The sequence below is a fragment of the Rhinopithecus bieti genome, unplaced genomic scaffold (assembly GCF_001698545.2).
Source record: "Rhinopithecus bieti isolate Rb0 unplaced genomic scaffold, ASM169854v2 scaffold_9981, whole genome shotgun sequence".
NCBI lineage: Eukaryota > Metazoa > Chordata > Mammalia > Primates > Cercopithecidae > Rhinopithecus > Rhinopithecus bieti.
The window spans coordinates 2794326-2807297 of NW_016806838.1; the positions used below are offsets into that span (position 1 = coordinate 2794326).

Below are 12972 nucleotides of genomic sequence, written 5' to 3' on the forward strand. Positions count from 1 at the left end.
CCTCTCTGAGGGGGAAGGTGGCAGGGAGCCGAAGGGAAGTGCACACAGGGGTTTTTGGGAGCTGGCTGGTGCAGGGGGCTGGAAGAAGCAGAACGGGCTGGGCTGGGGGAAGAGGGTTCAGGGCCTGGTATCTGTGTGTTGTGACCCAGCGTGGAAAGTGAAAGGGGCGTGGGGCCTCACGTTGAGGTACTCCACAGGCTTGGTGACGTTGAACTTGTCCATGGTGGTGATGATGATGGCTGGAGTGGTGAGGAAGAAGAGGAGGATGAAGAGGACGACATTGATGACCAGGCAGCGCAGCCACCAGATGAAGCCTCGGATGGAGAGGTGCTCCCTGGAAAGGTGGGGGGCAGTCACTCCAGGGACCAAGGGCAGGATTGGCCCCCAGTGACACCAAGACACTCCCTCTCCTCCCCCTACCTACTGAGCCCACCCCAGGCCTTGGAAAGCCTGCCCTGCCACCTGTTTGCTCACCAGTAGATGTTCTGGGGGTCCGGGGCGTAGGACACGGTCCAGTTGGAGATGTGCAGGGACTCGCTGCAGGATGAGGGGCGTGGCTCCCCACGGCAGGTGCAGCCCTGGCATTTACACACGTTGAAGTCCTTCAGGATGCTAGAAAGATGGGCACTGGTAACCACAGGCCCACCCGGAGGCCACACTGCTGGCAGAAGGCCATGAGCACAGGGTCAGGGAGCCCTGGCGGGCTGCTCAGGGCCGAGGGCCAAGCTGGGGACTCACATGGCGGTGATGGTCTCATTGTGGAAGGTGACAAAGGCCATGCCAAGAGGCTTCTCATTCACCTTCTCCTTCTCCCGCTTGTAGTCTTCCTTCAGCTTCTGCTCCAGCTTTGTGTAGTACTCAATGGCCTCCACCTTTGTGGGAGGGTTAGGGCCAGGGCCTCTAGTTGGAAAGCCAGGCTTGGGCCTGCAGCATCCAGCCCACACTGACTCGGGGCTCTCTATAAGCCAGGCACTGCTCCACTAAGCATTTTTTTTTTTTTTTTGAAACAGGGTCTCGCTCTGATGCCCAGGTGTGAGTGTAGTGGTAGGATCTCAGCTCACTGGAGCCTCAACCTCCCAGGCTAAAGTGACCCTCCCACCTCAGCCTCCCAAGTAGCTGGGACTACATGTGTGCAGCACCAGCACCATGCCTGGCTAATTTTTGTTTTTTTGTAGAGATCAGGTTTTGCCATGTTGCCTAGGCTGGTCTCAACTCCTGGCTCGAGTGATCCACCCACCTCAGCCTCACACAGTGCTGGGATTACAGGCATGTGCCACTGCACCCAGCACCTCTAAGCTTTTTTATATGTATTACTCACTTTACCCTCACAACACTCTCATAAAGTGGGTACATTAACCCCATGAGGAAACTGAGGCACTGAGCAGTAAGCAACTTGCTCAAGTCCCCAGAGTCAGTGGGTACAGCACAACATCGCCCTTTTGGCTGACATCTTCTAATTTGAGGTTTGAAAACCTGGTCGCTGTAGGGACATCAGACAAACCCAACAGTGGGAACTGAGGCTTCAAGGATTCCAGGGACAGTTGGGGACTCACTGAGGGCAGGGCCCCAGCCTTGCCTCCCCAGGACCAGTCCAACCCCTCCCCAGACTCAACAGCCAGCCTGCGTCATACCTGCTCACAGCCTCGCACCACGCAGCAGCAGAGGTGGCCGCAGGGCTTGGGGTTGATCATGGTGGGCACGTTCTCCTTGCTCTGGAGGTTTGTGAAGTACAGCTTTCCCCGCTCAGCCTTCTTCCTGTGGGACCCAGATGTCTGGTCACCTACATCTGGGGCTGGGGCTGGCTCAGCTTGGGGGTCATCTAGCTCACGCCCCAAGGACAGGAGCTGTCTTGTTCTTGAATTTGTTTAGGATACATGCTTCAGATGTGGCCACACCCTAAGGTCTCCCCACCCATCCCTAGAGGGCCAGAAGTTCTTCCTGCAGGCTGACCTAAATTTCTCATACTGTAGCCAAAGAAGGGCATGTCCTCAGATGCAGTGGGGACCATGGGCCCCCTTCCCCTCACAACAAACTCGAACCTCCAGGCCTTGCTCTTTCCAGAGCTGAATTAACAGGCCTTCCAAAGAGTTGAATTAAAATCAAATGCCCTAGGAAAAAATCTAGCAGGGGAGCCTGTGTGGTAGCCAATATGTCCTTCACAATGGCAGGGGGCCCTTGGTGTTACCCTTCCCCGCCCGTAGTCCCTTACCTCTCTGCATCGAGGAACATGAGGCGAGCCACGTTGTAACACGGGCGGGCTTCGAGAACTGTACAGTTGGGATAGGCTTCCCTGAAACACAGTCCATGTATCATCTTGTGCAGGGACCCCACCCACCTGCCCCTGACTTTCATCCAAGACCCCATCACCTTCAAGAAACACATCTCCGGCTGGACATGGTGGCTTACGTCTGTAATCCCAGTACTTTGAGGGGCCGAGGCGGGAGGATCACCTGAGGTCAGGAGTTTGAAACCAGCCTGGCCAACATGGTGAAACCCTGTCTCTACTAAAATACAAAATTAGCCGGGCATGGTGGCACATGCCTGTAGTCCCAGCTACTCAGGAGGCTGAGGCAGGAGAATTGCTTGAACCCGGGAGGCGAAGGTTGCAGTGAGCCAATATCACACCACTGTACTCCAGCCTGGGCGACAGAGCGAGACTGTCTCAAAAAAAAAAAAAAAGACCAAAAAAACCCACAGCTCCAATTCAAGCTGCCTTTTTCTTAGTCTACAAAACTGAGAGTTACCCAAGAATAAAGCTTTGCAGTTCCTCCTCATGCTTATCTGAGTGGGGAAGTGGGAGCAGAAGGCCTGAGCACTGTGTGAGTGCAGGCTGGGCTGACGAACCAGGATGTGTAGGGACACGCTGCATGCAGCTGGGAAAGCCTGGGCTATGGTCTGATTCTTGTCCAGGGCTGTGACCTTTAGGTTGAGAGAAACTGCGTCTAGTCATAGGCTATATACTTCCTTAACTCCATTCCCAGAAGACCTGGTCACAGCCCAGCAGTTAGCCTTGACCACAGATTGACCTCAACCAACCCATAACCCAGTCTACAAAATGATCTCTAACTTTGGCCCAAGATAGACAAGAGATTGATCCTGACCCCTGACCAGGGTGAGGGTGACCTCTAACAGTGGCCAAAGACTGAATCTTAAGCCCACCCTGGCCAAAGACTGACCCTAGACTTGTTACCCAGACCCAAGACTGACCTCCTAACCCTGACCCCAGATTCATCCCTACCTTGACTTAAGACTGACCAGAGAGAAACTGTCACTGACTCACTGGTACCTGGTACTGGGCAGGGCGTGAAGAATGCTTGCTGAGTGAAGGAATAGTTCATTTGTTTTTTTGTTTGTTTGAAATATTTTGAGATGGGGTCTCGTTGTATTGCCCAGGCTGGTCTTGAACTCCTGGGTTCAAGTGATCCTCCTGCCTCAGCTTCCCAAAGTGCTGGCATTACACTAGTGAGCCACCATGGCTGGCGGGAATAGTTCCTTTTTTCTCTCTCTTTTTTTTTTTTTTTTTTTTTTGAGACAGAGTCTCACTCTGTCACCCAGGCTAAGATGCAGTGATCTTGGCTCACCACAACCTTCGCTTCCCGGGTTCAAGCAATTCTCGTGCTTCAGCTTTCCGAGTAGCTGGGACTACGGGTTATACCTAGCTAATTTTTTTTTTTTTTTTTTTTTTTTGTATTTTTAGTAGAGATGGGATTTCACCATGTTGGCTAGGCTGGTCTCAAACTCCTGACCTCAGGTGATTGGCCCGCCCTGGTCTCCCAAAGTGCTGGGATTACAGGCATGAGCCACCACACCCAGCCTAATAGACTTTTTTTTTTTTTTTTTTGGTGGAGTCTTGCTCTGTCGCCCAGGCTGGAATGCAGTGGTGCAATCTCAGCTCACTGTAACCTCCACCTCCTGGGTTCAAGTGATTCTCCTATCTCAGCCTCCTCAGTAGTTGGGATTATAGGCATGTGCCACCATGCCTGCCTAATTTTTATGTTTTTAGTAGAGATGGGGTTTCACCATCTTGGCCAGGCTGGTCTTGAATTCCTGACCTTGTGATTCACCCACCTCGGCCCCCCAAAGTGTTGGGATTACAGGTGTGAGCCACCGTGCCTGGCCAGTAGTTTGTTTTTAAATCTGATCACGCAGTGTTCTTTGATCCTAATCCTTAATCTAGACTGAGTTCCCATCTTTTTATATTTTATTACAATTTCTAGGTTGAACACAGTGGCTCATGCCTGCAATCCCAACACTTTGAGAGGCTGAGACAGGAGGACTGCTTGAGGCCAGGAGTTCATGACCAGCCTGGGCAACAGAGTGAGACCCCATCTCTAAAGAAAGAAAAAAAAAATTTAGCCAGGTGTGGTGGAGAGTGCCTGTAGTCCCAGCTACTCGGGAGTCTGAGGCAGGAGGATCGATTTAGCCCAGGAGGTCAAGGCTGCAGTGAGCTGTGACCACACCCCTGTATTGCAGCACTCCAGCCCGGGAGACAGAGTGAGACTCGGTCTCAAAAAAAAATTTTTTTTAATGAAGGACCACCAAGTATTGAATGCATGAGTTACTGTTCTAAAGTATTAACACAGACCTCATAACCCATGAGAATTTAGAAACTTAAATCGGGGATAGGGTCCTTGAAATGTACTTCCCAGGAGGCTAAAGATCTTTCCTCTGATATTGTTCCTCAAACCATTTTAGGTTTCCCCTTTGGAAGGGTCTGCTCTCATTCTCACTAGACTCATCTCTAATCCTCTAAATCCAACCACACAGGCCCCTTGATTTGCACACAAGATATTCCCTAATTGTGCTGAGACAGTCCTTCAATCCAGACAGACCACAGACTTGGACCATAAGCCCTGCCTAATCCTGACAATGAGCTCAAGGGCTGTCTCTTACTCACCATATACCCAGCCCTGTCCCAACAGCTTGTATATAGTAGGTGTTCAATACACATGTGGTAAATGAGCAGATCAATGAAATGGCTACTCCATAATGCTCATCTCAGTGATCCAAAAAACTCCAGTTAGGACTACAGTCTCCCTTAGCCCTGCTTATAGGCTGACCTCTCCTAAACAAAACTATAGACCCACCCCTGAAACACAACTATGATCTTGAGCTTCCCAAGGGTACTGATCAGGTTTGGTTCTACTCTGTCTCCCAGGCATGAAGCACATAGTAGGTGTACAATAAATGTGGGCTGAATGAATAGACGGTTGACTAGTAGGGTTCACTCAGGTCTGTGTTCAAATGCCACCCTGTCAGAGTCCTGCCCTGTCCACCCCATCAGAAATAGCAACCCTTCCCAACCCCTCTTACCCTGCCCACTTCCCTGCTGTGGTTTTCTTAGCACCTACCCCTTCTTGACACAGTCTCTATTACTAGTTCATCTGTTCCCCGTCCACCCCTCCCCACCAAAATGTAAGCAAATGAAGGCAGGCCTTCTGTTGTTTACTGCTATACCCCCAGCTCCTCCCCATGCAGTCACATGGTAGGTGCTCACTAGATATTTGTATCAAAACAACAACAACAACAACAAGAAAAAAACCCAACACCAGGTTTCAATACAAACTGATAACTGATTCCAACTGGATGGTAATATTAAGATGTCACCTAATTCATTGTTACCAAAGATGGTATGAGAAAAAAAAAAAAAGATGTCACTTAATTCTGAGTACACACTGTCCTTAATCCTGACCCAGAGTGCCCTGTAATGCTGATGACACCTTGAACCTTAGACAGGACCCCAAACAGTTTTCTCATACTGACAAGAATGATCTAATTTTGACTGCTGTTTTATAGCCTGTATAAGGACTGGGCTTATTTCTAATTTATTTGTGCCTGGCACATAGAAGGTTGTCAATAATTGCATGTAGTGTGAAAGAGTATCCATCTACTAATGCTGATCACAAACCAGTCCTTAATCTTCTAACACAGGCTCTGGAATCTGACCCTGACCAGAGAGATGTTCACTCTCAATCCTGTCCAAACACGATCTCTGATTGGATCACACACAGGCCTGACTCAGGACAGTGAGTGAACTCTGATTTTGGCCAACTGACAGATCTGGGCTTCGGATTCAACCTTGATTCTTTACTTTCTTTCTTTTTTGAGACAGGGTCTTGCCCTATGACCCAGGCTGCAGTACAGTGGCGCAATCACAGTTCACTACAGCATCAGCCTCTTGGGCTCAAGCCATCCTCCTACCTCAGTCGCCTGAGTAGTTGGGACTATTGGTGCATGCTACCATGTCTGGCTAATTTTTATATTTTTCTGTAGAGATGGGGTTTCAACATGTTGTCCAGGCTGGTCTTGAACTCCTGGGCTCAAGCAATCTTCTCAAGGGGATTACAGGTGTGAGCCACCACACCTGGCCTAAACCCTGATTTTGACACTAGACTGAGCCCAAACCTCAACCTCAGTCTGGGCCATGATCCAGACCAACATCCCTTATCATGACCACTGGCCAGCTCCTGATTCTGACCACAGACTGACCTCAGAGCAATCTCTGATCAGACCCTGGATTAGCTCCTAAAGCCGATCACCATACTATGAACCCCCTGAGAACTCAATAGTTTTTCTTTGTTTGAGACAGAGTCTCACTCTGTCGCCCAGGCTGGAGTGCAGTGGCACAATCTCGGCTCACTGCAACCTCTGCCTCCCAGGTTCAAGCGATTCTTCTGCCTCAGCCTCCTGAGTAGCTGGGACTACTGGTGCACGCCACCACGCCTGGCTAATTTTTGTATTTTCGGTAGAGACAGGGTTTTGCCATATTGGCCAGGCTGGTCTCAAACTCCCGGCCCTCAGTGATCTTTTATTATTGTTTTTAAGACATGGGGTATCACTATGTTGCCCAGGCTGGTCTTGAACTCCTGGCCTCAAGTGATCTGCCCACCTTGGTCTCCCAAAGTGCTGGGATTACAGGCATGAGCTACCATGCCTGGCCTTATTCATTTTTTACAGTCCCAAAGCCCACTACGGTAACTTATGACTAAGAGCACTTGAGAAAGTTTGCTGAGTGAACAGATGCATATGTGAGAGGAGCCCTAATCCTGTGGTATAGAGACCGTCCCTACACACCCCCATGGAGGGGCCCTTTACTCTCATTCCCCACCCTATGAGCTGCGCCCCAAGATGCATCCCTAGCCATGGGGTGACCAGGTGAGTTCCCACTTTGATTCATTACATCACCTCCCTTTTCTCTAGTTTCTGGCCACCGGACAGTCCTGGAGGTCTGCTCTACCCACCCCAAGACATAATTCCAGAGCTGAAAAAGTCTCAGAGAATACACAGTTCAAATTCTCCTGGACTCCTTGGAATCCACTGGAAACCAAGGAGCTTCTCCCTGTCATATCTGCACACAAACTCCATAACGCTGCTTTTAATTTTAAAGAAGGTATGTACTCCAATGGACCCTGGGTCAACGACTTATGACCCAGTCTGAGCCAGGAGGAGGATTGCGGGTAGGGGGTTTGAGTGACTCGCTCTTCAAGTTTTTGTCCTCGTTTTCCTGTTTTAAAGGGGCCTATCACCCAGCCCAAGTGCTAAACCACCCTGGAATCGGACATTTCTTCCTGGATCTAATCTCTATCCCACCCATGGCAGAGCTCCAGGTTAGCGTATAAGGATGTTCTTGGAGTTCAAAGGCAGAGAAGGCTCTGCAGCAGGGCTTGAGTCTAGGGGGAAGTGTGGCTTACTCACTCAAAATGCTTCTTGATCTTTTCTGACTCTGCATATTTGGAGATTCCATTGATGAAGAGGGTCCGCTTCACCTGGGTGACAGGGGCGTGGGTTTGCCTTCTGAGGCCTGACCCCAGCGGAGCCAGAGGATGTAGGGGGTGGGGGGCACTAGAGAAGGAGGTTTTGTTTTGAGGGGGTAGAGAAGTAGGTGAGCAGAGGGGAGCAGATGGGGTGAGAGGAGGCCTTAGTTATGGATAAACCAGGTCCCAGGGAAAGCAGGGGAGTGTTTCTAACAGAAATCAGGCAGTGAGCCTAACGAAAGAGTCACACCATCCTATGCTCTTGAGGGGTTATAGAGGCAGATGAAGGGGGTACTACTTTCAGCTCCTTAGACTCCGAGGACCCAGTACAGTGGTTGACATAGAGTAGGTGTCCGGTTCTGGCTTGATGAGTGCATGTAGAAGGGGAAGGAATATTACGATCCTAATGTCAGCCACAGCTACTTCCCCAAGTGCTGGGCACAGCACGGCTGTTTCCGCGTATTCCCCACAACCTTGGGGGAGGTACTACTGTTATCCCATTTTACAGATGAGAAAATCATGGCTTGGGAGGTTATGTAACTTGCAGGATGGGAGCTCCTGACTGAGCTGCTGTGCCAGCATTCAAACCCAGCTGACACCTCTCGGGGCTGAGACAAGAGAGGCCTGCAGGGAAGGGAAGGGAAGAGGCTGGGGGCGGGGCAGGACTTGGGCTCTGCTCCACGCACCAGATCGTCCTCCTTGTAGCGCATCTTGGAGGTGTGTCTACGCATGCTGTAGACGGTGAGCAGCAGATACAGGAAGGCGAAGGAGGTGTGCAGCCATAGCAGGTTGTTCCTGGGAGGAGCAGAGAGGATACACAGGAGCCACTCGGGCTAGGACACACTCAGATGAGATGCCTCAGCCTGTCAGTGTTAAACCCTTGATACACACAGGGCCCTCTACTGCCACCAGCCTTCTGGCACTGACTCCTCACGAGGCAGGCCCACATCCCACATCCCCTAGACCCCAAGATTCTCCCATTCCAATGAAAATGTCCCTGATAGGCCACCTCTCTACGCCCTACCCACTGGTTACAGGGTCTCCAACTGCCCCAGCTGGCCCTCCCTGGTTCCTGAGATTTCACCCTCCTCTTCTGTATCTGGTCATCCTTGGGGGATCCTCAGCAGGCATCCCCCTCTTCTGTCTCCAACCCAAGCCCTCAGGGACCCTCAGCCATCCCTGTAACCTTTGCTCCCATCAATGCAGCTGCCTTTCCTCTCTGTCCCACATCATGGCCCAGACTCTGGTCGTAGACCTTGGCCTGGCCGACCAGCTTCACATCTTACCCTGATTTCAAGTTGGCAATGGTGGTTCTCCCAAAGCTGTAGGCATTGTTCTCTAGGGGGTGGGAAGAGGGAGAGGATGATGGTGGGGTCAGGGCACATCCCCTCCAGCCCCATCCTCTCTCCACCCTAGCCGTCCTGGCCCTCACTGACCCAGCAGGTCCCCTGAGAAGTTGACAGGCAGCACGATGCCTACGGAGAGGACGCCCACAACCACCAGCAGCCCGATGATGTGCCGCTGAAAGGACAGGTAGTGCACGGCGTCGCCCCCACATTTATCCCGGATCTCATCATCCCTGCAGCCGTACGGGGTAGACAGAGGAATTACGTTAGGACCAGGGCAAGAAAAGGGCTGCAACTTACCTGCCCTGACCCACCCCCACCCCAAACCCACCCTAGCTCCAGCTGATCTGGCAGCAGTACAGGGCTGAAATGGGACTTCTTGGTCCCCTATTTTCTGTGAGGGGAGAGGGGAGCAAGGCAGAAGAGAGGGGGAGGGAGAAAAAAGAGAAATGCACGGAGAAGGGGAGGGATTAAGGCAGAGGGCTAGAAGGAAAGAAAGAGGTAAAAGAAAAAAGAGACTGCAGAGAGAGGAAGGGGAAGAAGAAAAATTAGGAATGCAGAGAAAAGGGAAGAAAAAAGAGAAATATCTGTGGAGGGACGAAGAGGAGAAAGGAGGAGGACCAGCAGGAGGAGGAGTGGTAAAAGAGGCAGAAGTGAAGGAAGGATGGGAGGAGGGGCAGCAGCACCTCATGGGTGTGGCTGAGCCTGGTGTAGTGAAGCAAGGTACCCATGCAGGAGGCTTGGGGGAGTGGGTGGCGGCAGTGCTGACCTGTCCCGGCTTCCTGCCTTTCTCAGTGCTCACTGACTGCCTGCTGGACTCTGGCTGGATCTCCTGAGTTCTGCCTGCTGGACACAGGCTCTGCCTGCTGCTGGCTGGCTGCTCCCAGCCTACTGCTGCCCCCACCCGCTGGCTGCACAGAGGCTGAGGCAGGGGCTCCACCCCTTCTCTCTAGGTGGGGCAGGGCAGGGAGAGAAGAGGGCAGAGCGGGCCCTCCAGGCAGGGGGGTCACAGAGGAGATTGTGGGGTCAAGCGAGTGTTCAGGGAACAGCAGAGGCTCAGGTCCCCAGGGCTTGGCCTTCCAGAGCAGGGAGGAGGGTGCTGGGCTGGCAAGGAGTGCTAAGGCCCTGAAAGCTGCTGGCTTCTCAATTTTGTAGGGAGATGCCAGGTTCTGAAGTTTCTCTCTTTCTTTAGAGCTTGAAGATGGTCCACTTACTTTATCCTGAAGATGGCTGTCAGCCAGGAACAGAAACCCTGGGGGAACACAGGGCTGTCAGCGGGAGTCCCCAGCCCACCAACCCGAACCTCTCTTCTCCCTCAAGTCCCACCCATTCTCATAATTACCTCCAGGAACAGCTTCCACACCCCTCGCTAAAAAAAATCTTTATATCCTAGGAACTAGCTTATCCCCAAAAAGGGAGAGAGGGAAGGTCTCAGCCCTCAAAGAAAAAAGACCAACACTAAACAGGGTTATCTGTGAATCCTCATGTCCAGATCTACAGATTTCTACAAATACCCTGTGGCTGTGTGGGCCAGGGTGGGATGGGTGGGGCTTGGGGTTCTAAGGTTAGCAGGGCCTCCAGACCTCCAGCTAATAAGAGTTTGCAACATGGCTGCCAAAAGCAGAGAGGAGGGCCTTGCTGCCTGAATTCCAGCTATAAATCCTCTAGTCTACCCTGGAAGGACTAAAGCCCAGGGTCACTGTGAGCTACAAGATATCTCCCCACCTCCGGCCAGGTGTGGTGGCTCACACCTATAATCCCAGCCCTTTGGGAGGCCAAGGTGGGCGGATCACCTGAGGTCAGGAGTTCAAGATCAGCCTGGCCAACATGGTGACACCCCATCTCTACTAAAAATACAAAAATTAGCCGGGTGTGATGATGCGCGCTTGTAATCCCAGTTACTTGGGAGGCTGAGGCTGGAGAATTGTTTGAACCCAGGAGGTGGAGGTTGCAGTGAGCCGAGATCACACCACTGCACTCCAGCCTGGGTGACAGAGCAACACTCCATCTCAGGGAAAAATTGAAAAAAAAAAAAAAAAAAAGAGATCTCCCCGCTCCACCCTCTAGGCCTGTAAAGGCAGAGAGTGGGCATATTCAGGGGAGGGCTGGGTAGAGGGCACCCTGCCCCTAACTCCATCCAGGAGAAGGTCCAGACATAACACAGGATGGGGTAGAAAGGTGCCTTTCAGCCATGATTCAGGACCATGCTACCTGTTGCCAACATCACCTGAGTCTGGGGACCATCTGGACACCTCTGGCTAGCAGGTGTGACAACTTTGCCACCTACCAGTATGAATCCAACTCAGGAAGCTGAAGGCCATCTTCTGCTGGGACTGCTGGAAGAGCTGCCACCCCTAGGACTTGCAGCCCAAGAGGGACTGACCAGGGCCACCCCATGTCTGAGGATTAGAGTTCTCACTAAGCTCCTCACCCTCATGGAATTAATGACGGAGAGCCAGGCAAGTAACACCTGTGTGTTAGGTCTGATATGAAAGGGGGTCTGGAGTCTGTTATGAACTGCCATTCATACGCCTTTCTGAAAGGGACCACTGCCACTCAGCTCCAATCCACAAGCAGGTCAACTGGCCCACGCGGCCAGGGGTCACCCAACTGCAACCTCCGAGCAACATGACGGATTCTGTTGGTTTTGCTAGGCAGGGCTGGAGGGCTTATTATTTCTTTTGTTTGTTTGTTTTGAGACGGAGTCTCGCCCTGTCACCCAGGCTGGAGTGCAGTGGGGTGATCTCAGCTCACTGCAAGCTCCGCCTCCTGAGTTCACTCCATTCTCCTGCCTCAGCCTTCCAAGTAGCTAGGATTATAGGCGCCAGCCACCATGCCTGGCTAATTTTTTGTATTTTTAGTAAAGACGGGGTTTCACCATGTGGGCTAGGATGCTCTCAATCTCCTGACCTCGTGATCCTCCTGCCTCGGCCTCCCAAAGTGCTGGGATTACAGGCGTGAGCCAAGGGTTTATTATTACTTCTAAAACCATGACTACGGAAAAAAGGTGGCCTTAGGATTAATCAGCAGAAGTGAGCACAGAACTCTTTGTGACAAACAAAGTTGGGAATTCACGAATGTTAGGGCTGTGCTAGTTTGGAGGCTGTGACATAGAGGAAGGAGCCAGGAGTTCTGGGCCTGGGGGGGGTCATCCTGTGGTTCCTTGGATGAATCACTTTCCTTGCTGAGGAGGAGGCCAAACCAGCATCCCTGACTCCACATCACTGAAAGTGAGGGACTTCTCAGCCCATATGCCCTGGGGGAGGGGTGGGGGACTAAGAAGTTTGGGGGAGGGCACTCACATTGTCCCTTTGGTCAAAGTCAACGGAGCTGGATACAGAGGTGAGACGCTCATACCGGTCATGACTGTCCCCGTGCATAGCTGAAGCCACACTGAGGGTGAGGGAGATAAGAGATCAGAGAGCCTGTTGAGTCTGAGTCCCCGGGGAGCTGGGCTGAGTGCTCCAGAGCTCCAGGGCTATAGAAGGCACAGAAGGCACAGGAAGCGCAGAGGCTGAAGCAGAGAGGAATGACTGCCCTCTACCCGGCTTCCCTCAAATATGCCTCTTCCTTTCAGGGTGACTCAGGGTGGGAGCGGAGGTGGGCACTGATGCTGGGCAGTGGGGCCTTGAGGGAGGAGGTAATCTTCATCATCTCCATAAGGAGGCTGAAGCGAGAACGCCAGAGGGCCCTGCAGTTCCAGAGTTGACTGACGGGGGCTGGGGACAGGCAACAGAGCCAATATTATGCAAAGAGCAATGAGGAGGTGGAGGAAAGGATGGACCAGGAAAACCTGGAAGGGCTGGGAAGACTGGAAGGTCTCCTGGGTGGGACCCTTCCCTCCCCTCCCCTCCCCTCCCCTCCCCTCCCCT

At 52.1% G+C, this 12972-nt stretch overlaps 1 protein-coding gene across 5 annotated transcripts in view; it reads right to left on the reverse strand.

Moving 5' to 3' along the window:
- Positions 1 to 12972, reverse strand: part of TMEM63B (transmembrane protein 63B) — a 29247-nt gene that overhangs the window by 6402 nt on the left and 9873 nt on the right. For all 5 annotated transcript variants that reach the window (XM_017878128.1, XM_017878126.1, XM_017878127.1 and 2 more), the window contains 11 exons: positions 12403 to 12493; positions 10315 to 10352; positions 9191 to 9333; positions 9041 to 9092; positions 8441 to 8549; positions 7696 to 7766; positions 2210 to 2290; positions 1632 to 1755; positions 739 to 872; positions 475 to 612; positions 181 to 334 (listed from right to left, as the gene is read on the reverse strand). In XM_017878128.1, the coding sequence (XP_017733617.1) occupies positions 181 to 334; positions 475 to 612; positions 739 to 872; positions 1632 to 1755; positions 2210 to 2290; positions 7696 to 7766; positions 8441 to 8549; positions 9041 to 9092; positions 9191 to 9333; positions 10315 to 10352; positions 12403 to 12493 (1135 nt within the window). The remainder of the gene's footprint in view (positions 1 to 180; positions 335 to 474; positions 613 to 738; positions 873 to 1631; positions 1756 to 2209; positions 2291 to 7695; positions 7767 to 8440; positions 8550 to 9040; positions 9093 to 9190; positions 9334 to 10314; positions 10353 to 12402; positions 12494 to 12972) is intronic.